The sequence below is a fragment of the Notamacropus eugenii genome, chromosome 6 (genome assembly GCF_028372415.1).
Source record: "Notamacropus eugenii isolate mMacEug1 chromosome 6, mMacEug1.pri_v2, whole genome shotgun sequence".
NCBI lineage: Eukaryota > Metazoa > Chordata > Mammalia > Diprotodontia > Macropodidae > Notamacropus > Notamacropus eugenii.
The window spans coordinates 91,919,347-91,946,561 of NC_092877.1; the positions used below are offsets into that span (position 1 = coordinate 91,919,347).

General features: G+C 41.2%; 1 protein-coding gene across 10 annotated transcripts in view; it reads left to right on the forward strand.

Annotated features, from left to right (window-relative positions):
- The window catches only part of TBC1D1 (TBC1 domain family member 1), a 299,311-nt gene that overhangs the window by 53,916 nt on the left and 218,180 nt on the right, over positions 1–27,215 (forward strand). Inside the window, exon 1 of one of the 10 annotated variants that reach the window (XM_072620465.1) lies at positions 19,926–20,094. The exons of the other annotated variants lie outside the window; for them this stretch is intronic. Within the exon in view, the coding sequence (XP_072476566.1) occupies positions 20,065–20,094 (30 nt within the window). The 5' untranslated portion in view covers positions 19,926–20,064. Of the gene's footprint in view, positions 1–19,925; positions 20,095–27,215 lie in introns of those variants that run through there. 10 annotated transcript variants of the gene reach the window in all.

The following is a 27,215-nucleotide window of genomic DNA, read 5'->3' on the forward strand; positions in this document are numbered from 1 at the left end:
AAGCCAGGCGGAGCAGTGGATAGAGAGCACTCTGCCTTCAGTCTGGAAGACCACAGTTCAAATTCCCTCAGATAACTCCTTGCTATGTGACCCTGGGCAAGTCATTTAAGCTCTGTTTGCTTCAGTTTTCTCATCTGTAACGGGGGAATCAGAATAGTCCCTATATCCCAGGGTAGTTGTGAAGATCCAGTGATAATAACAATAGTAAGGCACTTAGCACAATGCTTGGTACGTGGTAAGTGCTAGGTACACGTTAGCTGTTATTGCTGGATTTTATTTATTAGCCACACGGCAAATCACTTCTGATGGTTTGGTTAGCAGACCTCTCGGGTTCTTTCTGAGTTTCCAATTTTGTGATTCTTGCAGAAAATGCTTGAGATTCTTTCAATGAATGTTCTGGGGAATCCAGCTGCTGATTTTCCATTTCTTTCTTCCTGTTTTTTCCTCAGGTCAGTTCTGACATTTGACTTAGATTTCAGAGAAGACTACATAGTATTTTGAATCCTTTAGCTCCTTGACAATATGACAAATGGTTTTTTTCCTTGCATGATAAACTGCAGATAATATATTCATCTACTTAAGTACATCTTCTGCTGTATATCATGAGAAAAATCATTTGGTTCATTATCAAGTGTTGAAAGAAATGATATATTTAATTATAAATGCCCAATAAATGAAAATGTAGCAAGCAGGCTATAAGCCATCAGTTAGGGATAGCAAGTAATGGGAAATATGACTTTTATTGTAGTTTTATATATGTATATGTGTATGTACATATATAAATGTATATGTCCATGTCACTTATTAGAACAAAAGGAACAGATGACCATTATCTCTGGATAGTCTCTAGTCTAAGGGTTCTTAACCTGAGATCCATGTATAGGAATCTATAAATAGATTTTAGAGAATCTATGAACTAGGATGGAAAAAAATTTACATCTTTATTTTCACTAACCTCTCACTGAAGTTTAACATTTCCTTCAAATATGAATTAATTTTTTTTTCTGATAAGAGGTCCATAGCCTGGCAATTATTGATCAGCTAGTGAAATAGATGTCAATGTCTTTTTTTAAATGTCACTTCCACTGATAAAATCATCGGTTTCAAATGTTGAACTATTTGGCAATGGATTGCTAAGGACTCTGGTGATATGAACTTTATTTTCTGGGTCTTCAATAACTTGAGACTATAGCACCTGGAGGAACAACTGTCAGGCTGCATCTCCACTGGGTTGCTTCCCTGGATGATGGATGTAAGCCCAAGGCTCTTGGGTTTAGGGTTCTGGGCTGTCACCATCATAGTCTGAGGAGGGGTGATGCTCAAGGTGGTAATGGAGTTTTACTTGACTATCAAATTCTGCCTCCTGTTTCTTCCACAGGATGCCTTATTGATTCAGCTGACCTGCCTTTCCTGCTCTGTTTGGCAGTTGGTCTGTTCTCCATGAGCATTGCTTTTCCAGATAATGACTCTGAGGGCTCCTTTGGAAGCAAAAACAGTGATCTTGTGTGATGGAGAGTTTGGGTGGCAGTAGGTCCTGCCCCTCCCAGGGCCTTAGTACCTCTCTTGGCAGATGATTAGCACTTGTTGCTAGTGGTATGGATGAAGGCACACCCCACTTTCCACAATGATTTCTCCCCTCAGTGATGGATATGGGACGAGGCTGGAAGCAGGTCTGGTGGTTTGTGGACCACTGCTATTCCCAGAACTCTTGGGTTCTGGTTGCCATTAGGACCTAAAGGGAAATGGTCATCCAGGTAGCAGTGGTTTGATTTGCCTGGCACATGCTACTGCCTGTTTTTCCCTCAGTATGTCCTACTACTTTAGCTAGGCTGCCTGACCTAGAAGGAAGACAAACAGGTAACCATATTGCTGGCATTTATTTATTCTCCTAATCTAAAATTAGATCCAGTGATCCTAATCCCAGACACCTGATACAATAGAAAAAACAGATTTGGGAATTAGAGGAGAAAGGTTCAAACCCTAATTTAGGCATTTACTATTTCTGTGGCCTTGTGCAAATGACATCTGTAGGCTTTAGCTTTTCATTTGTAAAATTAGGGTTTGCACTAGATTGCCTCTAAAGTTTTTTCCATTTTAAAAGCCTTGCAACCAGCAAAGTGGCTTAATGGGCAGAGTGATAGACTTAGAGTTAACAAAAATCCTCCCTCACACACTTAGGTCTTGAGTAAGTCACAACCTTTCTCAACCTGTTTCCTCATCTGTAAAACTGAGGGTAATAATAGCACCTATCTCTTGGGGTTGTCTTAAGACTCACATGAAAACCTCATGTACATAGAGTGCTTTGTAAACCTTAAAGCACTATATACGTTAGCTATTATTAGGGAAAACAATGGCATCTGCAAACTATAAGCCAGGAAGCTTGACTTTGATTCCTGAGGGAACATGCAAGCAAGTAAGTGATGATCCCCAAAATTCTAACATAGTTTTGTCAGGGATAGGGGATTTCAGATCAATCTCATTTTCTTTATCACAGAGCTCCCAGATTGTTAGAACAGGGGAATGCAGGATCATTTTTCTAGATTTCAGGAAAGAATGTGACAAAGTCTCTCATACTACCTCATAGATAAGATGGACTTCGTAGTAGAGTTAAGAGTTGCATGGTTGAATCATTGGACCCAAAGAGTGGTCATTAATGGGATGAAGTCAGCTGTGAAGGGAGATCTGTAGCGAAGTGGCCCATAGTATCTTGGCCCAATGCAGTTTAACATTTTTTTTATTACCAATGACTTGGATAAAGGCATTGATTATCTACTTTGTAGATCACAGAAGACACAAAGCTGGAAGGAAAATGAACATGCTGGATGATAAAGTCAGTATCCAAAGAGACCTCAGTAAGTTAGAACCTTGGGTCACATCCACTGACGTACAACTTAATAGAGATATATTTAAATTCATTTGGATTATGGTAGATTTTGCTGCAGGCCCTTATTTTAACTTTGTGTGAATCTTTACATTTCAAGTGTGCTTCTTGTAAACATGTTTATTGTTGGATCCTGTTTCCTAATCTATTTTGCTACCCTCTTCCACATCATTAGGAATAAGTTTAGAGAGCTGGCCGTGGAGTCAGTAAGGCTTGGTTTCCAGTACTGCTCTTAATACATACTAACTGTGTGATCCTAGGCAAGTCACTTAACCTCTTTAAGCTCCAGACAGGTTTCTAATATTAAGTTTTAGAGGGTGGCCACTGCATCAATGTAAGGAGTTTCCATGCTTGAAATAACAAAAAGTATAAAGTCTTATATTCGGGTAAAAAAATTAGTTTCATAAGTTTGAGTGGGAGGCATGGCTATAACCCTAGTTGTTCTGAAAAAGATCTGGGGTTTTGGTGGAATGTAAACTTAATAGAAGTTAACATTGTTATACAGCAGTGAGAAGAAGATTAACGCAATCTTAGGCTACTTTACTAGAGACTTTGTAAGCATAGTATTGAAGACTAGGGAAGTGATAGTCCCAATGTACTCTGCCCAGTGAATGCTGTATTCATGTTCACTGATAATCTGGGGGGCATTCCAGAGGCAACCAGAATGAACAGTGGCCTCAAGTTCATGCTATGTGAGGATTTGATAATGGAGTTGGAGATGATTAGGCTGGAGAAGACATAGTGGAGACATGAGAGCTGTCTTGAAGGACTTAAAGGACTGCCTCGTAGAAGAGGTTTTAGATTTGGTTTTTTTGGTTCAAGAGGGCAGAATAAGGGGCAGCGGAAATTTCAAAGAAGCAAATTTAGGGTTCCTTATAACCCTCCTTAGAGGAGCCATCCATTTCACTGGAGGTCAGCGCCATCACTTAGGTTGTCCATGGGATATCTTTTGCTCTTTTTCTACTCACTACATGGCTAGCCTACTTCCTTTTTTGTTCACACTTGCCTGTGGTTATGTCTGTTACACCATTTCAAGTACAAATCAGGATTGCTAATTTGCTACAGACCCTCCATGCATCTTTCTATTTCCTTTGATTTAGCGGCTGTTTTAATTTTTGTGAGACTGTGGTGCTACATGATTCATAGACACAGAGCACCACTGAGAATATAATTACTAAAAAGATGGACTTTTATATCAGACATAATGCAATTTCCCAAATGCAGTTCAGCACATTTATTTTCCTGGGCTGTTATCATTAGTCTACTAGGCCTGGAATGCTCTCTCCTCACCCTGCTAGCATCCTTCAAAGTTCAGTTCAAGTGACCCCCTTCTTATCACTTAGTAGACCAGGAGCCACTGCACTGAACCTTTTGAATCCAAGTTCCAGGTTCTGAGGAGATAAATCCATTTAATGGTAGATCTTCTCCCTCAAGGAAGAGTCTTGACTGGGGACTGAGTGAGTGCAAACTGACTTGGTCTGCTGGATCTAGTCAGTCCCCAGAATATGCTGGCTTTCACATCCCATCCATTGTCCCACTGGAACCATGTTGTTGTCTACCCTACCATCTGTCAGTTGATAAAGTTACTATCCCTGTTTCCTCACCAGAATGCCACTGGACCCCACTTCCCTATATCTGTAGTCCCACCTATTAGAATATAAGCTCCTTGGGGGCAAAGATTATCTCACTATTTTGTATTTGTTTACCTAGCCCTTAATAAACACTCATTCATTCATTCATTTGTCACCTCCTCCTGGGGACCTGTGTTCATCCTAAGGTAGTTTATTACTTTCTATTGTATATGTATGTATATGTACAAGTGTGCACACGTATACAACACTTCTGTGTACACATTGCTTTTCCTCTAGTAGAAATTAGTGTTCATTAAGCACCTACTATGTGCCAGCACTGTACTAAGTCCTGGATATGAAAAAATAGAAGTGAAAAAATTCCTGCTTTCAAAGAACTTATTGTCTTTGGGAGTGTAGAGAGAAAGAAGATAAATACAATGGAAAGGGTCCCGGTTTGGGAACCAGGACCTGGGTTTGGATTTAGGCTTTGATACCTCCTACTTGTATAGTCTTGGGCTGGGTTTTAGCTTCCTCACTTGGAGAGTAAAGGTGTCACATTAGTTGGCTTCCTTTCCAGCTCTTCATCTATAATGAAGTAAACATAAAATATATTTGAAGTAAATATATGATAAGATTTTTGAGTGAAGGGCCCTAGCACCTGGAGGATCATCAAAGGCTTCCTGTAGAAGGTTACAGCTGACCAAGATTTTGAAAGAAATCAAAGACTTTTTAAGAAGCAAGGATGAGAAAGGAGTGTCTACCAGCCATGGAGGAGAGTCAGTGCAAAGTTATGGAGAAGGGAAATGGACTCTTATGTGTGAGAAACAGCATGAGGGCCAGTGCCACTGCCCTGTGACATGAAGGAAAGGTAATATGTCATAAGTTTGGAAAGCTTTAAAAGCTTAGAAGTTTATAGTTCATCCTCATGACAATAGGGATCACTAGAATTTACTGAGGAGGAGAATGCCATGATCAGGCTTGCACTTTGGGAAAATCACTTTGGCAGCTGTGTGGAGGATGGTTTAGAGTAGGGAGAGACTTCAGGCAGGAAGACTGTTTAGGAGAGCATCTTATTAAGTGAGAGGTGATGAGGGCTGCACTGTGGTGGTGGCTGTGGGAATAGAGAGAAAGGGAGTGATGTGAGAGGTATTACGGATGTAGAAATGACAAGATTTTGGTAACATTTGATGTATGGAGTAAAGGAGAGAGAAAATTCCAGGATAATGGCAAGGTTGGGAAGGATATGACCATATGGTGTGATATGGATGGTGAACCAGAAAAAGGAGACTGAGGCAGACAAGCACAAGGAGAACTGAGAAAGAGAAATGGCAGGAAAAGTCAGAGAAGAGAGTGCATCTGGTGGGGGTGGGGAGAGACAGTGTTCAGCAGCCTCAGATGCTATAGAGAGGTTTGGAAGAATGAGGATTGAGCACGGATTTGGCAGTGAAAAGACTATGGGTAATACTGAAGCAAGCAGTTTCAGTTGAGTGATGAGACTGGAAGCCAGACTGCAAACGATTGAGAAGTGAGAAAAGACAATAAGATGGAGGTAATGAGAAACTCTTTTTGAAAGCAGTTTGGCTGTTGAAGGATAGATGTAGGGTGGGAGCTTTAAGAGATAGGAGTATCTGATGAGAGTTTGTTGTTGTTTTTAAAGGATGGAGGAGATTTGGATCCGTCTGTAGGTAGCATAAAAATAAATAGGGAGAGAGTGAAGATGGAGGGATCATTGTGGGGACAATCTATGGTGAAGACAAGAGGGGGTAAGATGAAGGATGTCTTTCAAAACTGGCTTTAAGTATACAATGCAACCAATTCCACTAACTCCTTTACTTGCTTTTCCAAGGAAAATCTTAAGTAATAGGCTATAGAGCTAGAGGGGACTGTAATCTGTTTCTCACTAAACAACTGAGGAGACTGAGGAGAAGTTTAGTGATCTGCCCAAAATACACAGCGCTAGATTGTGAGCTTTCTGAGAACAGGGATTTTTTCTCCTTTCTTTGTATATGCATTTAGCACTTAGCACAATACTTGCCACATAGTCAGTGCTCACTAAATGCTTATTGACTGACTTCTGATTCCAATGAGCCATCTCTCCATTTGGCATCAACTTTACGTTTCATTCACTTTAAAAAGAAAAAAAAAGGTGAACTGAACACTGAGTACTAACAATTAAATTAATATGTTTATATAGTCTGATAATAATTTGATTCTTAGTACCTTCTGTTTTCTTTTATCACTCTGTTGCCACCAGGACATCAAGGGATGGGGAAACAATCCTTTTCTCTTGCTTCAGTCTTTATATTTTTCTTCAGTTTTCTCCTTGCAGCTAAGCTTATAGATGAGAATGCAGTATTATTTATAAATCATTTGCACACCATTCTCAGCTATATACAAGACCCAGAATATTAGTGAAAGAGATCCTATTTGAGGGCAGCTACGTGGTGCAGTTGATAAAGCACCAGCCCTGGAGTCAGGAGGAGCTGAGTGTGACCCTGGGCAAGTCACTTAACCTTGATTGCCTACAAAAAAAAAAAAAAAGAATGAGAACCTATTTTAATAATCTTGCCATGTTGTTGTATGCTGGGTCTAACCATCAAGCCTTTTTTTCTCATAGCTTCTCCCACTTTATCCATATGTGATAATACATTTATCAGATTTGCACAATTTATTAATTGCAACAATCCTGTGAAGTGGATAGTACAAGTAGTATTATCCATATTTTGTGGATGAGGAAACAGGTTCAGAGAGGTAATTTGATTCACTAATAATGACACCGCTAGTTAAGTTGAAATACAAGGACTTGAACAAAGACAATCTGACTTCAGATCCTGTATTCTTTTATATTGTCAACTTAATAATTATTAGAAAACACAAATCTTTTAATATAGAAGTAAACAAATAAGCACTGAATTTTTTTGAAAAGGATTGAATTTTAAACAACTTCTATTATGTAGTTGTTTTAAGTACATCTTCAATTGGACATGGTAGTAACAAAATTACGCTCTCTGTATCCCTTGCTGATTTTTTTTCTTCTATGTATTTTTAATGTTTTATGGATGCTTTTTTAGTTTAAACATTTTTTTGGTATCTCACTTTCCCCTCTGCTTCCTAGAAGCCTTCCCTTGTAACAAATACATTGAGCAAAACAAAGCAATACTTTGCCTATGTCTGAGAAGGCGTGTCTCATTATGCACTTCTGCTAGCCCATTCTCTTCTCTGTTACGAGGTGGGAGACATATGCCATTATCAGTATTTGAAAGTCTTGATTAGTCATTCTGAAGTCTTTCAGTTATCCTTTACATTATTGTGGTTATCATGTAAATTGTTCTTCTGGTTCTGCTCATTTTATATACTGCAATCAGTTCGTACAAATATTTCCTCTGTGTCCTCTCTGTTACATGATAGCTACTGCTGCAGCTTTTCTTTCTTTCTTTCTTCTTTCCTTCCTTTCTCCTTCCTTCCTTTCTCCTTCCTTTCTCCTTCCTTCCTTCCTTCCTTCCTTCCTTCCTTCCTTCCTTCCTTCCTTCCTTCCTTCCTTCCTTTCTCCTTCCTTCCTTCCTTTCTCCTTCCTTCCTTCCTTCTTTCTTTCCTTCTTTCTTTCTTTCTTTGTTTCTTCCTTCTTTCTTTCTTTCTTTGTTTCTTCCTTCCTTCCTTCCTTCCTTTCTTTCTTTCTTTGCTTCTTCCTTCCTTCCTTCCTTTCTTCCTTTCTCCTTCCTTCCTTCCTTCTTTCTTTCCTTCTTTCTTTCTTTCTTCCTTCTTTCTTTCTTTGTTTCTTCCTTCCTTCCTTCCTTCCTTCCTTTCTTTCTTTCTTTGTTTCTTCCTTCCTTCCTTCCTTCCTTTCTTTCCTTCTTTCTTTCTTCCTTCCTTCCTTCCTTCCTTCCTTCCTTCCTTCCTTCCTTCCTTCCTTCCTTCCTTCCTTCCTTTCTTTCTTTCTTTCTTTCTTTCTTTCTTTCTTTCTTTCTTTCTTTCTTTCTTTCTTTCTTTCTTCCTTTCTTCCTTTCTTCCTTTCTTCCTTTCTCCCTCTCTCTCCCTCCCTCCCTCTCTTTCTTTCTTTTTTAAAGAGGCAGCTATCCAAGACACGAAACACACTACTTGGGCTTAACTTCTTTAATCTAAGCATATAAGAGATTAATATATGCATCTGAAGATTATATTAAATACTGCCTTCTGCCTAATTGTATGCACACTGAAATGTTTCCAGATCTTTTGGATTTTATAAGCTGCAGTACCAGGTCTACAGAGCTACATTTCTTTTCCTACATGAATGCAGGGTTCATGGCGCTTGACAAGGCACTATACCAAACAGAAGAGAACCAGTCTCAAGCTCTTCAGGTACTTGAGATTCAGTTTAGAAAAAGAATAATGAAGTGTACAATTTAAGGCTTCAAAAGAGTGTGACATACAATATTCATGAGAAGATTCAATTATGTTTAAAACTATGGGCTCATTGCAGGATTAGGTTAAGACAAACAAATATAAAGCTTATAGAAATACTTAATAATCATTCTGATCACAGGCAAACCAAACTTCTCTTTTGTAAAACAGGAAACAGAAAATGCAATTTCTCACTAAAGAAACAGCAACACTGATCAGATTTTATTCAATACCAGCTTAAGGGAACCAAGAGTTGGTATTTTGAAGTAATTTTTTAAAGGTTAAAAAAATTAAAGAAAATGTTTTAGGAGGAAAATGTTTTTCTGAGTAATAAAAGCTACATCTAAGTGAACTGATTGAAACAAAATAAAAATGTTGTTCTGTCATTTTTATTACAAGTTACAACAGACTTTGTTGAAGTTTAATACTTATTATAATGTTAGGCATAGCACAGTTTCATGGTTCCAAATATCTTTTGCCTTTAAAACTTTACAGTATTTTTGCTTGTGAGCTCATTGCCTACTGGATTTTTCCATGAGTCTGAAATGTGTGTATGATATTTTGGAAATTTATTTGTTTAAACTTTGCACAGGATGAGCTAAAAATAGAAAAGCTCTGTGTTTCTAGTCTGGAAGGTCTTTTAGGAAGAAAAAAATGAATATAATTACTGTGCATATTAAGCAGAGGTTTTGTGGAGGAAAGGAGCTTTTAAATAGAAGACTACAGCTTAGTTGATACTGAAATATTACAAGTACTTAACTGGTTGTTACTCTGAATAAGGAAGTTGATTTCTGAATTGTGGATTTGTTTTAATAAGACTGGAGAATTGAATGTATAAAGAGAATCTGTGGCATAACTGAAGTATCTCCTTTTTGTTTTGGGGGGGGTCTGTTGTCTGTCTCAATCTGGAACTACAAATACAGTAGCTTCTCCTTTATACTGAAGAAAGAACAGGCTCCTTAGTACTTTGAGTTGGGCCAGAGCCAGCATCTAACTTTGCAAGTCTTTGTGGATAAATTTATGGAAAGTGGCTGGTGCCACTGAAGAATGACCTCATAAAAGTTGCTTGTATTTGTTCTGGCCAGAGATGAAATATAGTTTACTTAATTAAATAAAACAAAAACATATTAGCCTTAAATGTTGAAATGCTGAGTTATGCATATCAAACTATATAGACCACTCAATGGGTTGAACTTATATTGAAAATAGATTCACTCTCCCTTGCCAAGATCTTCTCTAAATTTGTCATCTTCTCCCCTACATCTACTCTTCCTCCCGGGCAGCTAGGTGGTGCAGTGGAGAGCACATCAGGAGTCAGGAGGACCTGAGTTCAACTCTCACTTCAGACACTTGACACTCACTAGCTGTGTGACCTTGGGCAAGTCACTTCACCCCAATTGCCTCATCCTGGGTCATCTCCAGTCATCCTGATGAATATCTGGTTACTGGATTCAGATGGCTCAGGAGGAGAAGTGAGGCTGGTGACCTGCACAGCCCTCCCTCTCTCAAAACAAAGTCAAGTGCAAGTCATGTCATCATTTCTCTGATGGGATGGTCTTCCTCTGCAATGAAGGATGAACACACACTCTTCATCCATTGCTGATCCCCAAGGTCATATCCTTTTGGTTTCCCATTGAAGCTGAATGGTGGTCTACTTCCATTTCTGGGACTGATAGTACCATCTTAAGTTCTAGCAATACATAAATATATGGGGGTTTTCAGCCTTGCTACGTAGGATAGATTACTCAGTAATCTTGAAATGGTAAAATGGGTGGGACCCATGCTCTAACATAAAAAAAAAAAATGGTGTCTGGAGTGGTGGGAGTGAATTGCCAAAGAATAGAGGAAATTCCAAAGTATGTCTTATACTTATGAAGCAATAAACTCAGTATAGTCATTCTACTAGATGTACAGATTTAACAGTGGGAGAGGTCCAAGAATGTAATTCCACCTTCTGAAGAAATCTTGAAACTATTTTTTGGCCAAGTAGTTCCCTCTGTGGTTTCCATGCTGCCCTGGCACATTTGGGCCACCTGAAAGGCAGCCCTTGGCTCTTCCTGTTTTTCATTCATTCTTTTACTTCTCTGGGTAGCATAGTTATTAAGAGCAATTTATATTAAGCTGTGGGATCTGATTATACACTGAATAGACCCCCCCCCCCAACCCCCGCAGCAGACTTGTGAATCATCAGTGTACTTTACCAAAGTATCATTAAAATTCTCTCAATTGTAAAGCAAGTCTACTGTTGTCAGAAAAACAATTTATTGCTTCTGAGTAAGATTAAAATTATCATCATTTGTTACACATTTATTAAGCACTCATGTACAAGGCAATGTATTAAACACTGGGGATGCAAAACTAAGAAAACAAGAAGGTCCGTACCCTCAAGGAACTTACCTTCTAATGGGGGAAAGAAAAGACCTAAAGAGGAGGTGGAAAGAGAGTAAGAGGGGAGGAGTATTGTGGCTGAGACTTCTGATAATGTGGTGGTTCTGAACAAAGATTCCACAGTCCAGGAGTCTGCCTTAGGGTGGAGCATTCTTAGGTGAGCAAGGCAATTGGAATGGAAATAGAGTAGGCTGGAGAGTGTTTAGGGAGGGAAGTGACACATTTTCTACTGTAGTATTAAATTAATACTACTAATAATATGTGTAATAAGAATATTAGGTAAACTGATTTTACATCTTTACATTATAGTCCTTTTTTATTAGTAGGGAACATTACAGACAATGACATGCATATATTGGAGTGACTAATGAGACTCTCTTTTCCTTACCCTCAGTGTGACCAGCTCTCCCATCTCTGCTGCTGTAGAACTGTAGGCTACACGGCTGATTATTGAACACCAGACTGATCTGTTGACTTTTTATAATTTGAGAGCTTTGAATCATACTACATTAGGCTGAACTTAATTATAGGGAATAGAAAGCTAGACATCTGTTTTAGAGATCCACAGGTGTCTTCTCCAGTGCAGAAGAGTGGATAGAGAACTGGGCCTGAAATCAGGAAGACCTGAGTTCAAATCCAGTTGAAACACATTACTGTTTGTAGAACTCTGGGCAGGTCACCTAACTTGTGTTTCTTCATCTGTAAAATGGAGATAATCATAGCACCTAATCTGCAGGAGTTTTGTGTGGATCCATTACAATCAGTATCATTGTAAAGCTCTCAGCACAGTGCCTGGTTCACAGGAAGCATTATATAAATGTTAGTTGTCATTATTATTTATTATTGTTATTACCCTCTTTTCTTTAGATTTTCTTGACACTGCTCTCTCCTGGTTTTCTCTCTATCTGTGTCGGTTCTTTCTCTGGTTCCTTTGCTAGATCTTCATCCATGTCACACCTGCTAACGATGGGGTTCCCCTATGATTCTCTGCTGGTGATTTCATCCTCTCCCATACTTTATTTATGCAGATTTATTTATCTATGCAGATGACTCTTAGATCTCTTTGTCCTGCTCTAACCACTCTCCTGACCTCCACCCAGTCTCATATCTCCAGCTGTCTTTTAGACATCTTGAACTTCATATACCATAGATGTCTTAAACTCAGTGTTTCCAAAACTGAAATCATTATCTTTTCCCATCTTCCTAACTTTCCTATTACTGATGAGGGAACTGCCATCCTCCCAGTTCCCCAGGCTTACAACTTAGGGGTCATCCTGGACTCATCTCTCCCTTTTCCAATATCTAACCAGTTAGTTGTTAAGTCCTTATATTTCTACCTTCATAACATCCCTAGCATATTCCCAAGGAGAGAAAGTGCACAGCCCTCCCTCAATCAAAACAAAGTCAAGTGCGAGTCATGTCATTTGTCTGACATCATGGTCCTCTTCAAAAATGAAGGATGAGTAGACTGAGCTGCATAAATGGGTACCCAGCTAGCTGGGTTACTCAGAACCCTCTCCCTTTCCTTCTCCTCTCCAAAAGAAAATAAATTTTAATGACCAGAAGCTTCCCAGTTAACTTGGAGTACATTGGCTACATCCTTCCCTTCCCTTCCCCTCCCCTTCCATTCCTTGTCCTTCTTTCTCTGATATCATAGTCCTCTTGGATGAACACAAAAGCCTATTCCTACTTCTCTCTTCTGACTGTAACCACCTTGGTGCAGACCCTCATCACTTCGTGCCTGAAATATTGCAATAGCCTTCTGGCTTGTCTCCCTGATTCAAATCTCTCCTCACTCCAATCCATCCTCCACTCAGCTGTCAAATTGATCTTCCTAAAATGTAGACCTGACCATATCAATGACCCCTTCCCATTTAAAAAACTCCAGTGGCTGTCTGATTCCTCCAGGATCAAATCTAAAATCCTTTTATGTCTTTCAAAGCTCTTCTTATCTACCTAGCCCTTTCCTACCTTTCTTGTCTTCTTACACTTTTGTAACATCAGTGACACTGGCTTCCTTATTGTTCCTTGAACATGACACTCCATCTTTCTACTCTAGGCATTTTCACTGGCTCTGTGCCATGCTGGGAACTCTCTCTCTCTTCTCGTCTTGGCCTTTTAATTTCCCTGGCTTCCTTCAAGTCTCTGCTAAAGTCCCATCTTCTGCAAGAAATCTTTCCTAGTCCTCCTCAATCTGAGTGCCTTCTCTTTGAGATGTCTCCCAATTGATTCTGTATACTTCTTACTCGTTCATAGTTGTTTGCATGTTGTTTTTGCCATCAGATTGGGAGCTCCTTGAGAACTGAGATGGGTTTTTGTTTTGCTTTTCATTGTATCTCCAGTGCCTAGCACATAGTAGGTGCTTCATAAATGCTAGTTGACTGACTGGGGAAGAATAAATGTAATAATGGAAATGCAGTGTGGTGTAACAATTATAATAATCAATATTTGTTTAGTACTTTGTGATGTATAAAAGGTTTGAGAGACACAATTTCTGGGAAATTAATAAATTTATTAATTATATTAGCAGATAATTAATAAAAGGGGTCAGTGGTACTCTTGAACGCCAAAGATCCCTCATGGATCCTACTCCATGCTTATATGCCCTTGGAAGAGTGGGTGTTCCTGAGGATGGCAATCAACTGTGATTGGTTAACAATTAATACAAGAATGAATAGTCTAATTCTAGGTAGATCCATTCTAATGAGGGGTTGGGGATGTAACTTGAATCAGTCTTGCTCTCAAGACCACCCCCAGCCTTGGGGAATCTAGACAAAGGATCTTCTTCTAGGAAGGAGAAAGGCATCTTGAACTTGTTGTACCATAGATTTCTTAAACTCAGTGTTCCCCAAACTGTACCCATTATCTTTTCCCTAGGAGGAAAGGGCTAGATATGTAGAACACAATGGACTTCCCCACTTGGTTGGGGTCTGAACAATGGAAAGTTGATCCAATCTCTTTATCAGCAATGTCCTTCTGAAACTTGACTCAGTAGAGAATGAAGAGATAGGAAGGGAAAAAATTCTTGTACCACTCCAGTAATTAGTTATTTAATAATCATTTCTCTCAACTTTAAGGTTTAAAAAATGCCTTACACGCATTAATCTCATTTTATCCTTACAAAAACATTATGAGATAGATGCTACAGGGGAGGAAACTTTCCTGTGATTACCCCACACTGGATTTGAATGATGACTGCCATCTCCCACATTTTACAAGTGAGAAGAAGTGAGCCTCCGAGAAGGTGAGAGACATGCTAGAGTTTACACTTCTAGTTAAGGGTGGGAGCCAGGACTCAAGTGCAGACCTTTTGTATCCAGGCCAATGTTCTTTCCCCTAAACCTCCTGTCTTTTGGGGGCTTTTCTTCTTGGGGCATCTTTTCTTGCATTGCCCCATTTTTTGTGTGTGTACCAACCTCTCCATTGCAATACTCTTGTCTTCTTCCCCTTCTTTCCCTTTTCCCCCTCCCTCTTTCCCTCAAAGAAATAAAAGGCCATTGGACAGACTGGGTGTGTGTATGTTTGTAAGTTTATATGTATGTGTGTGTAACCATTCCAGTACTTTCCTCTTGTCAAGTCTTGGTTTCCTGTCTCAGGAAACCCGAGGTGCTGAGATCATTAGCTAGCAGCCTTTTCAGATGACTTAGAAAATCGCTAATGGAGCCAGTGTGGCTCCTGCTAGATTCAGCTTCTGCTCTTTCCACAGCCAGGGGGCTGGGCAGCTCAGTGGAAAGTCCTGGGACTGGAATCAGGGAGACCTGAGTTCCAAACCTGGTCTCCAGACACTTAACTAGCTGTATGACCTTGTCACTTAACCTCTGTCTGCCTCAGTTTTCTCACTGTAAAATGGAGGTAATAGTAGCCCCTATCTCCCTGGGTGATTGTGCGGATCAAATGAGATAATATTTATAAAGCATCTGGCATATAGTAGGTGCTTAATAAATGCTTGTTTCCTTCCACACATTCCTCCCTTAGAATGACCACTGCCACACAATATGTGCTTAATGGATGTTTGCTGACTGACCTGAAGAACCACTTTCCTCTCCTTCTTCCCCACTTGTGTTATCACTTGAACTCTTTTACCTCCAGGGAGGAGAGTACAAGTCATTTTTTTTCCTCCTAGGGGTTCTACTGGTATTTGTAGATTCCTTAAATCCAAGGAAGCTTTGCCCTGGAGATAAAAAAAGGGGAGAAAACTCCTTTGGAATGTCCACTCCTTTAGAAAAATGTGAGCCTAAGGACAGATAAATTTAAAAATGACCAAGGGATACTGGGCCGACCAGTTTTAAATTAGAGGCATAATGAGGTTTATAGACACAGGGAGACCAGACCAGTTAACACCCACCGTTGTCTATTAGTTATGAAACATTTATTAAGCACTTAGTCCGTGTTAATCACTGTGTTAAGCACTGGAATACAGAGAAGGGCAAAAGCCAGCTGCTGGTCTCAACTATATACAAGCAAGTTGTGTGTGTGTACATATATACATATATACACACACATATACACAAACATATGTGTGGAGGGCTTTGATTTGTCTTTTCCTGAATACACACAGTTTAGTGTTCAACTCAGCACACATTTATCAAGCTCATGTAATGAGTAAGGAACTGTGAACATAAAAATGCTAATGACATAGTCCCTGTCCTCAAAGACTTTAAATTCATTCACTTTACTGAATTGACTTCTGACTTGTGGGCCAATACACTGGAAGAGAGCACCCCTCCCCCCTTTAAAAAAAAGCAGGGACTTGTATTACTCTGATTCCCTTTCCCTCTTTTCTTTGGAATCCCCCTGGCATGTCTTTCCTTTCTTCCACTGGACTTCCTTTTAAAAATTAGTTTTAAGGATCATGGCATCCTCAGTCCTCTGCAGAGATATTTAAATTATCTACTTATGCACCTCAGATCTGTATACTCCTTTTTTTTCTGGGAAGGATCATGGTTTAATAGAGTTTTCAGCATTCAAAAACATTTTATATTAGTGAATATTTGGGAAAGGGATGAATGACAGGGAAAGATTTAGTTTAAGGACTAAAAGGTTCTTATTTCTCCTCTTTTCCTTTATGTAACTTCTGGGAAAATGGTCTATGTTTGTGTAGCTATGTGTACCTGTACCGACTGTCTATGTGGTATTTTTAGGGGAGAACTTATGTCTCTTCCTTGTCATGACAAGTTGGACTTTTTTTTTTTTTTTAAAGAAAGGGACTGTAGAGAGGAAAGCTCAATTTTCCTACAGTTTAAGGGTAAGTTGGGTTTGGGCCCACTTGTAGAAACAGTGCCCCTTCAGTTAAAAATTCGGGTGCTAACAGAGTATTCCTTTGTGCCGAGTGTGAGATGCTGACTTTAGGTAGTGGCTGGGGAGTAAAATATAAGAACTGTCATTTATGTATTTTCTCTTAAAATATTTAGTTTTCAAATTGCTTATATTAGTGACCATCAGATTTAGTCTTACCTAAAACACAACCGATGCCAATGACTTTGGAAGGTGCCAGTTTGGGGGAGTTTGAAGGACTGGCTGTGAGTCTGAAGAATTTAACATCCAAGAGAACAGGGAGAGCAAGATATATGATGTGCTTCAACCAGGATTTGTAAGGTGAGATACCTTCCTTTCCAGACCTATCTCATTCTTTCAGACTTGGATTTCTGCGCCCAGTTTTGCCAGGAGAGATGGAATGGTAATTCTGCTGAAGCCTGCTCACTTGGACTTTCTTTTAAAATTTCAAATCCAGCTGCTGTATCTTTGCAAAAAGAATCTATAGATTACCTAAGTGATCAAATACCACCCAAATTTAATATAGAGAGTATGAGAGAAAAAGCTCAGGGTAAGTAGCTTTCAGCACTCAAAAACCTTTTATATTAATGAATATTTGGGAAAGGGATGAATGATAGGGAAAGATTTAGTTTAATGACTACAAGGTTCTTATTTCTCCTCCTTTTCTTTATATCACTTCTGGGAAAATGGTCTACATTTGTGTACCTTGGAGTGGTAGGAAGGGTATAGGCCTAAGATGTTCACAAGGTGCTTGCACATTTCCTCAAGGTAATTTCAACTTTGAACTTTGAAGATTTATTTCATCTTGGGGACAGCTCACCCTGGAGTGAAAAGGGAACTCATTAACACCCCACCCCCACCTTGGATCCATAGCTAGACACCAAGGGAGCCTAACTAAAAGGTCTTATCAGAATGTCATGCTATAAAGGCTTGAGAAATCCTTTGGAATAAATAAATAAAAAAGGATCATAGATGTGGAGCTGGAGGGATCCTTAGAGACTGTTAGTCCAAAACCCGTTTTTATTTTACAGACCAGGAAACTGAGGCTTACAGAGAAGTAGTAACTTGTCCAAGGTCACACAAATAAGAGAAGTGCTTAGAATTCTCTGACTCCCATTTTAGTTCCTGTTTCATCACTGCCTCACTACAGTATAAAAAGGTGTACTGGATAGTCAGAATGTCCCCAGAAAGGCTGAGATACAGTTTTAAAATGACACATACCGTGGCACCCTCGCTGCCAGACCTTTGGACACCATTTCTTATCCCCCAACCTCCCAGCCTGTAGCTTAACTTCTGTCTCGACCATTACTTAACCTTTGTCACCCAACATGCACTTTGTTGGGAAACTCATCTCTCCAGTATTGGGGAGAGACCATTGTTACCGAAACCAGCACTATCTCAAGTTGGTGAAACCTTCCTTAACCTTATTGACCAGGGGACATCGGACACGGGCAAAGAAGAGAGAAATGTTCCTTTTCCTCTCTGAAAAATCTGATTTCCTGGGGATCCAGCTGATAGCCTCGGGGTTAGGGAGCACAGGACTGGGGGAAGGAAAGCTGGGAAGGGCAGCGAAGACTTTTCCCAGGTCTGGCCCGCACTCAGTTCAGGGGAGTGGGGGGTCGCTTTTCCAGGTCTCTCCCCAGTAAACTCCAGGGGCTCCCGGGGGTCTCCCGGAGCGAACACGGAACGCCTCGGGGTTCGAAGCTCTTCGTGACTTTTGCAGGCTTCTTGCATCTTCCTCCCCGACCTGTGCGTCCCCTTGGGTCCGGGACACCAGCCTCGTCTCCCGGCTCGGGGCATTTTCTCCGTGCCTGGAGCTCCCTGCCTCCTCCCAGCCTGACTTCCTTTAAATTCCGACCCAAACCCCACCTCCTGCAGGAAGGCTTCCTCCCTCGCTCTGCGTTCCCGGGCCTTCCTTCGGTTAATGAGCTCCCATTTATCCGGTAAATCGCTCGCTTTGTCTGTTTGCACGCTGTCTTCCCTTTAGATCGTCGGCTCTAGGAGGGACTGACGGTCTTTTGCCTCTTTTTTTGTATCTCCAGCGCCCTGCACATAGTAGGCGCTTCAGGAATGTTTATGGAATGGAATGATGGATCGTTCTCATCCCTGGCGGGGCGCGGATTTCTCCAGATGCCCAAGCCCGGCTCTCCCCTCCTCGGCCCACTTCCTGCCGTTCACACTCACTCACACACAGATACACACCCTCACCCACATACACACACCACACTCACACACATAGACACGCACCCACATACACACAGACACATACACTCACCCATATACACGCGCTCGCGCACCCCCACACATACACACACATATACCACACACACACATTCACAGACACACCCACATACACTCACCCCCCCACATACACACACACCACACTCACACTCAGACACACCCACATACACCCGCCCACATACCACACACACATTCACAGACACACCCACATACACTCACCCCCCCCATACTCACCCCCCACATACACACGTACACCCACATACACTCATCCCCCCATACACACACGCACAGACATACACACACCCATATACACACGCGCGCGCACACCCCCCATATACACATTCACAGATACACCCACATACACTCACCCCCCCAATACACACACACATTCATAGACACACCCCATACACTGACCCCCCCCACTCACTCCCCACATACACACACAGCACACTCACACACATTCACAGACACCCACGTACACTCTCTCCCGCACACACTCATCCCCCCACATACACACACAGACATACACACTCACCCATATACACACGCGCGTGCATACACCCCCCCACACTCACCCCACACATACACACACACCACACACACACATTCACAGACACACCCGCATACACTCACCCCCCCACTCACCCTCCACATACACACACACAGACATACACACTCACTCATATACACACGCGCGTGCACCCCCCCCCACACTCACCCCACACATACACACACACCACACACACATTCACAGACACACCTGCATACACTCACCCCCCCACTCACCCTCCACATACACACACACAGACATACACACTCACTCATATACACACGCGCGTGCACACCCCCTCCACACTCACCCCACACATACACACACACCACACACACACATTCACAGACACACCCACATACACTCACCCCCCCCCCCCTCATCCCCCAATACACACACACACACACACACACACACTCACTCCCACACTCCCAGCACACTCCATTTACCCCGAGGGCGGGGAGGCGGGCTCCGCGCGCTCTTCCTCCCTCTCCCCACCCCCTTCTCGCCGCTCCGGGGGCCGAGCCGAGCCGCCGAGGAGGGTGAGGGGGGGCGGTGACCTCATAGACTCGCCGACGGGCGGACGAGGCGAACACGCGCCCGCGCTGCTCCCGCCGCCGCCGCGGGCGCCCGGCCGGAGATGCCTGAGCGAGCCGGCCCCGAGCAGCCCGGCCGCCGCCCGGCCGCGGCCCGCTGAGAGCCGGGGCGGGGAAGGAGCGAGCCGCAGCGAGCGAGCCGGCCGGGGAAAGTGAGCCCCGGCTGCGCCTGCGGCTGCCCGGAGGATGTCACCTTTGTTCAGCTGGGTAGCCAAGGTACGGGGAGTTGGGGACAACTTTGTCGCCGGCCCGGGCCGGGCCCCGAGCCCGGGCCGGGGGTGTCCTGAGCCCGCGCTGCCTCCCGGGGATGGGGGGCGGTGCCCGGCAGGTTCGCCTTCCCAGCCCCGCTCGGGCGTTGTCCGTGAACTTGGGGGGCTCGGGTTTGGAGGGGATAGGCGTGGTCCTCCCCCTCCCCGCCCGAGGGCATTCCCGCAGCCTGCCCCGCAGGGTCTGGCACGAGTCCGCCGCCGGCGCTAGCCCCGGAGCCCCACTTTCCGGGATGGAAACAAACTTGCTTCTTTCTGCAGCTGGAGCTTTGTGCTTGGCTGCTGCGGGATGCAAATGAATGGCTGGGAAACTTGTTCCTGGACTGTTGGAAGGGAACCCGGAGCCCCCGTTAGCAAGGAGGCTGCTCTAGGAGCCGGGAGGGCTTGGGTTCCAAGGGGCCTCTCGATTACACGCCACGGGACCCAGGACAAATGGCTTGATTCCCCCCCCCCCCCCCCCCGCCCCCGGTTTATTTTTAGAGGCTACATATCCCGGGCTAAGTGTGGAAATCAGTAAGAGGGACTTACTCATCCGGGAGTTCCCTTTCTGTAGATGTACAGTTAAAACAACCCTGCCCTTTGACCAGCGGGCCTCTGTATATGATGGTGGAGCATCTCCTCAGAGATGCTACATGGGCACAGATCCAGGGACAGACAGTCTGGGTTTAGATCCTGGCTCTGATGATGTTACCTTGGGTAAATCATTTTTCACGTTCTTTGTGCTTTGATTTTTTGTAAAATGTAGAGGGCTACCCTAGTCTCCTCTAGCTCTAAACTTTCTAATGTCTCTGGGACTCAGTTTCCCCAACTCTAGTGAAGTGGTTGGATGAAAGGCTTTGCAAGGGAGGCCCCTTCCCAACATCCCATCCCATGTGTACAGTTCCTATAATTTACTTTCATCTCAAGTGATCACTGTACAAATTTGTTATAATTTACCAAGATTTAGACTTTGTTGTGTGGTTAGGATGCTGGAAGCATCCTTAAGTATTGACGATCCCAGTGTGCCAGATACCACTTTTTGTGAATCTCGCTTTTCTCAAAAAGGACGAATTCTACGGTTGGGGGTTCCTTTGCTTCCTTACGTTCTGTGATGTCTTATTACTGACAAAATAATGGAGTTTATGGAATATTGAAAACACATATCATCTTTTATTCCCTCGCCCTTTAACACCTTCCAAGTATTTTGACTATCCTGAATGCTACCTTTCTGGAAACATTTACAAGTCTATAGTCAATTCTCTCACTCTTTTGGACTCTATTTTACTTACATACCAATACTATGTTGCTGACTCTTGTTAAAAGCTCTTTCCAGCTGGCCCTCACCCAGATCCTTGTTGGCTTGAGCAGATACTGTATGTACATAAACATCTATAGATAACTATTAGCCAAATCTGAGGACCTGGAGGAAGTAAGAAGGTTAATGGGTTAACTTATCTGTAACATTGTAATACAGCATTTTAGGAATGCTGTTTGTAAAAGTGTGTTTGCTAATTTTGACATGTTTGTGTTAAGACATGTCTTTTCTGTGCCTTGTTTATAAGTAAATAGGAATAGTAAATAATATGAGTCTTGTCTTAGAGTTTTGCTGAGTGACTGCTACCCTCAATTTGACTCCTGATCAAATGAGAAAAGAGCGGTGAAGCAGTGTCAGACAAAGTAGGGATTGATAATGAAAAGATTTTTTATAGTCTTAAGTAATTAAAAGCTGCTTGAAAATACTAATGTGAAAAAAAATCACAGAAGCCTAGATTATTTGTTTTTGTTTTTTGAGCTGAATAGAATCTCAGTACTTTACTTAGTACAATTTCTTCATTTTAGGGAGAGATTAAGTGACTTGTCCAAAGTTTCAGATGCCATGGGATTTTAAAAAAGTCTAGGAGATATGTCTAATTATTTTGCTGCCCATGTTAAATACAGGCCTTGGAGTGGGATGTCAACTCAGTACCCTCATCCCCAAGTTCAGGCTGTCAAACAAGTTAGCTACCAGGTGATGAAAGTTCAGGTCGCCTGAATTAGTAGAGGGAGTAGCCACAGTTATGAGATCATAAATGTTGTGGAGGTATTGAAGTAGTTGAGAACTATGATTTTAATATTATGTTTTCATAAGGTGTTAGAAAAGTAGTAGAATATACTACTGCTTTAGAAGGTATCCCCTACACCTTAGAATTCAGGTTATCTTTTTGTGCCATAGATACACTTTAAAAAATGTGATACTAATTTAATATGTCATAGGGAAAATTTTATTGCCAGAATTACTTATAATTTCCTTTTACTTTCCAGATTTAATAAGATGTAGGAATGTCAAGCTAAGATTTCAGTTTTCTCTTTGCACAAGGGCATATTGACAAAAACACCAGCCAGAAATTGCATAAGGAGATATATATACACTCCTATTTGTGTGTGTGTGTATCTCCTTTTCAAAAACTTAGTTTCCACTTTTTCCACAGGAAAATATATATATTTTGTTTAAAGGAAGAAAATATGCAAATGACATCATCTATTGGTAAACTAGATGATAGTTTGCTTTTGAAAGATGTTATTTTTCAAATTCATGTCTAAACTCTTCTCTTTAGTAAAAACCTTCTTGGGAAAAACTCAGGGATAGATTGTCAGTGTGTCCTGAGACCACTCAATTTTAAGAACTTACAAGTCCTCACTTCTATGCATATTTTTTTCTTCATGGGCAGAGGAGGTCAGCCAATGATATAAAGTGCTTCAGTATTTGTGAATCTTATCTTCACTAAATTCCTGGATGAGGTTTTTGAGTATTTTATAAAATTGCTACTTGTAAAGACAATTTTTCTAGACTGGCGAAGCCTGCATCTCTTGTAGTCCATAGAATTTTATCTAGTTATTGATAAGACTTACCCCCATCCCTTTTCATCATAAAGTGTATGCATTATAATGGTAGGGGTAAGAAATGCAGTAGACACCTATAAAGTAGCTCACCTCCAGATCATTTTGATTTGATTTTGAAATACATCTGGTGAGTTCACTTGGACAAACATACATGCCCTGACATCTTAAGTCTGATCTAGCCTCAGACTCAACCCTCTCAATTTCACATTTCCTCTGGCCTCCTTGCTTTCTTGAATCTCTTCCTCTCTACTGGCTACTTCCCTTTTGCCTGTCTCCATGCTCAGACCTCCCCTAATGAAAACAAGCCTTCTCTTCATCATGTCACCCTTCTGGTTATTACCTTGGATCTTACCTTTCCCTTTTTGATAAGTCTAGCGAAAGTAGTCTATAGTCAATTTTCCCACTCAGTCTTCAGTTCTTCCTGTGCTCTGGTTTCCTTCTTTAACCCTTCATTCAAATTTCATACTGTAGGATCACCAAGGAGTGGTAAAATTCAAGATGGAGAGGGGAGGGTGATACCCCTTCCTCCAAAGAAAAGAAAAAGAGGAGGAATATTGGAACATTTTAAAAAGTGTATGGAGGAATACATAGATAAGTTGGACAGTTTTGAAGTAGCTGGTTGAATTGATTTTATATATGCATATACACACATATATTTATATATTTATGTCATATATATAATCGAGTTGCCCAGCATTGCTATGTACCAGTCACTGTTCTACATATTGGGGAGTAAGAAAAAAGTAAAAAGACATATCCTCCACTCTAAGAATTTATAGTTTAATGGGAGAGATATCATATAAACTAGGGAGGAGGGGAGGGAATAAGACTTTATGTACTGCATACTGTTTGCCAGTTTTTTACAAATATTATCTTATTTCATGCTCTCAACAACCCCAGGAAGTAGGTGTTGTTATTATGTCCATTTTATAGTTGAGGAAACTGAAACAGAGTTTAAATGACTTGAGTGTGAAATCACATTTGTATTCAAGTCTTCCTGATTCCAGGCCCAGTGCTCTATCCACTGTGTCACCTGACTGCCTGTAACATAATTGTAGCTATGGTTATAAATGTGTGTGTGTGTATTTATGTAGAGACACACATATACACAGAGTAGATGGAAGGCAGTCTAAGGAGGAAGTCAGGAAGAGTGATTTGAACTCTCTTGAAATTAGGTAAACTGAGGTAGAGACTGGCATTCTACACGTGTGGGATAGTTAGCAAAAGGAGGGAGGGTTAGAGTGTTATGGTCAAAGAATTATAATGAAATCAGTATTGCTGGAACTAAGACGTGGATAACAATAAGGTATAAGAAGATTGTAAAGGTAGGAAGGGGCTACACATAAGAACTGTAAGGCAGAATAATAGGGATTGACTGACGAGCTCATCTAGCAGAGGAGTGAAGATGGTAGAGCTACACTTTAGAAAAGTCACATTAGCAGCTAAGTCGAGGGTGGTTTGGAGAGTGAAGAGTCTTGGAGCAGGAAGACCAGTTAGAGGGCTATATTGGTAGTCCTGGTAGAGATGAGGAGGCCTGAAACAGGGTTATGGTTATATGAGTGGAAACAAGGGAACATCCTGAGAGATACTGTGAAAATAGGAGTGACAAGATGGGGAATGGATTGGGTATGTAGGGCGAGTGCAAGTGGGGAGGAGAGAATGATGATTGGGAAGTTGTATGAGTCTGGATGACTGAGAAGATGGTGACACCATTGATGAAATTGGGAAGAGGGAAGGTTTTTTTTGGGGGGGGTGGAAAGATAATGAGTTTGGTTTTGCATATGTAGAACTGAGATGAGTAAGTGATACAGACACATGTTCTATTTTGTATATGGAAGCATTCTTTTTTTTTTTTTGGAGTAGTTTAAATTCAGAATAAAAAAATAAATAGTAAAATTCATTGGTCACTCTTCAGGCTTTATTCTCTGCACTTTTGCAGCACTATTGACCCATCTCCCTCCATCTTGTTACTCTCACTTCCTTTTGGCTTCTGTGACCCTGTTCCCTCCTTGTTCTTCAGTCTGACTATTTATTTTCTCTTTTTCTATCTTCTTCCTATCTCCTAAGTTTGGGTAATGCCCAAACACTTAGTTTTTTGCTCCGTTCTCTTTTTCTCTATATTCTTTTATTTGGTGAAGTCTTCCATTGCCATGAATACAGTGATCCCTTCTCTGTAAATGACTCCAAGAGCTGCATCAATCCTAGTCTCCTTGCTAAGCCCTGGTGTAACAACAAGGATCCCAGTGTACACGGGAGGGCCTGCTGCACAGATTCTTAGATTTGCTTTTCTAAAATGAAAGCAACTTTTGAGGTGTCAACAATCTACTTTAATCAAGCACATATATCATTCAGTTAGTTCAGGGCAAAATGTCAGCACTCTGAACTTCAGAGAAAATACAGAGAATTAAATACCAACCGACAGGGCTTGCAACTATCTGACCGTAAGCAGTACATTCATCACAGATCAACAGACAGATTCAACTGTCTGTTACCATACATACATAATTACCAGGGAGAGAAGCACCAATATCTGGGTTCTCAAAGCTGGGAGCTCCTTAGCTACTGCCCAGAGTCTCATCTAGCCAAACAAACACTTCCAATGAGTAAGCCCCAAAATAATACCTCACCTTAGAGTATATATGCACTTTTCAGAGCCAGAGGGCATCATAATGCCTCCTTGGAAATTAACTAAAGGTGTGGGGCATTACAACCCTTGAGAACCAATGCCTCCTTAGAAATTAACAAAAGGTGTGGGCCTTCCTCCAAAACAAATCTCCCCTAACAAACTTCTGTTAATGGGCAAACCCATTAATGAGTGGGGAAAATCTTTAACTCTCAGTAATGTTGAACCTGGTCCAGCTTTTCCAACTACCTGTTGAACATCTCTATGTTCCAGATGTTCCACCAGGAGTTCAGACTCAACAAGTACAGAAGTGAATTCAATGTTTTCATCTCAAACTTGTCTTTTCTCATTACTTCCTTATTTTGAGTGAAGGTGCTGCCATCTTCAATTCACTGGCACTTGTTTAGAGAGAAGGATCATTTGAAGATTGATGCAAGATAATACAAAGCAGATAACTTGGCATCAAATACTACTTCTCCTGTGTTGTGTTTATAATGTGGATACAAATAGAAAAACAAGTTAATGACATAACTCACATTAAAAAATAAGTATACTATTAACTTGGATTTCTTTCTTTTTTTAAGTAGGTAATTTATTTATTTTTGGTTTTCAATATTCACTTCCATAAGTTTTAAATTTTTTCCCACTTCCTTCTTCCTCGCTCCCCAAGATGTGTGCAATCTGATATAGGCTCTACATATACATTCCTATTAAACATATTTTCACATTAGTCATGTTGTATAGAAGAATTAGAACCAATGGGAGGAAGTATGAGGAGAAAAACATAAAATAAAACAAAACAAAGAAAACAGTCTGCTTTAATCTGCATTCAGACTCCATCTTTCTTTTTCTGGATGTTTCTGGCATTTTCCATCATGAGTCTTTTGGAATTGTTTTAGGTCCTTGCATGCTAAGAAGAACTAAGTCTATCAAAGTCAGTCAGTACACTGTGACTGTTACTGTGTACAATGTTCTCCTGGTTCTACTTACTTCATTTAGCATCAGTTCACGTAAGTCTTTCCAGCTTTTTCTGAAGTCCACCAATTAATCATTTCTTACAGCACAATAGTATTCCATTATAGTCCTATACCACAACTTGTTCAGCCATTCCCCAATTGATGGGCACCCCCTCAATTTCTAGTTCTTGATCACCACAAAAGGAGCTGCTGTAAATATTTTTGTACATGTGGGTCCTTTTCCCATTTTTATGATCTCTTTGGGATATAACCCTAGAAGTGGTATTACTGGGTGAAGCTTGGAATTCTTTTATAGCCACTCTACAACTTCTCCATCCATTGGAGTCTATTTTCATTGTGGTTATAGGATTAGAAAGGACTTCATACTCCATCTACTCCAAACCATTCAAAAAAGTAGTCTCTGTGGTATCCTACCCAATGAGAGATTCTCCAACTTCTGCTTGAAGATCTCCAAGGAGAGGGAATGCAGCAACTCTCAGTTTACTTTTGGACAGCTCCCATCTTAGGAAGGTAATGGTGGTGGTTGTTTTTCCTTGACATAGAATCTAAATTAACCCTTTATGCAACACCATTTATTGCCCTTGGTTTTGTCCTCTAGGGTTAAAAGCAACT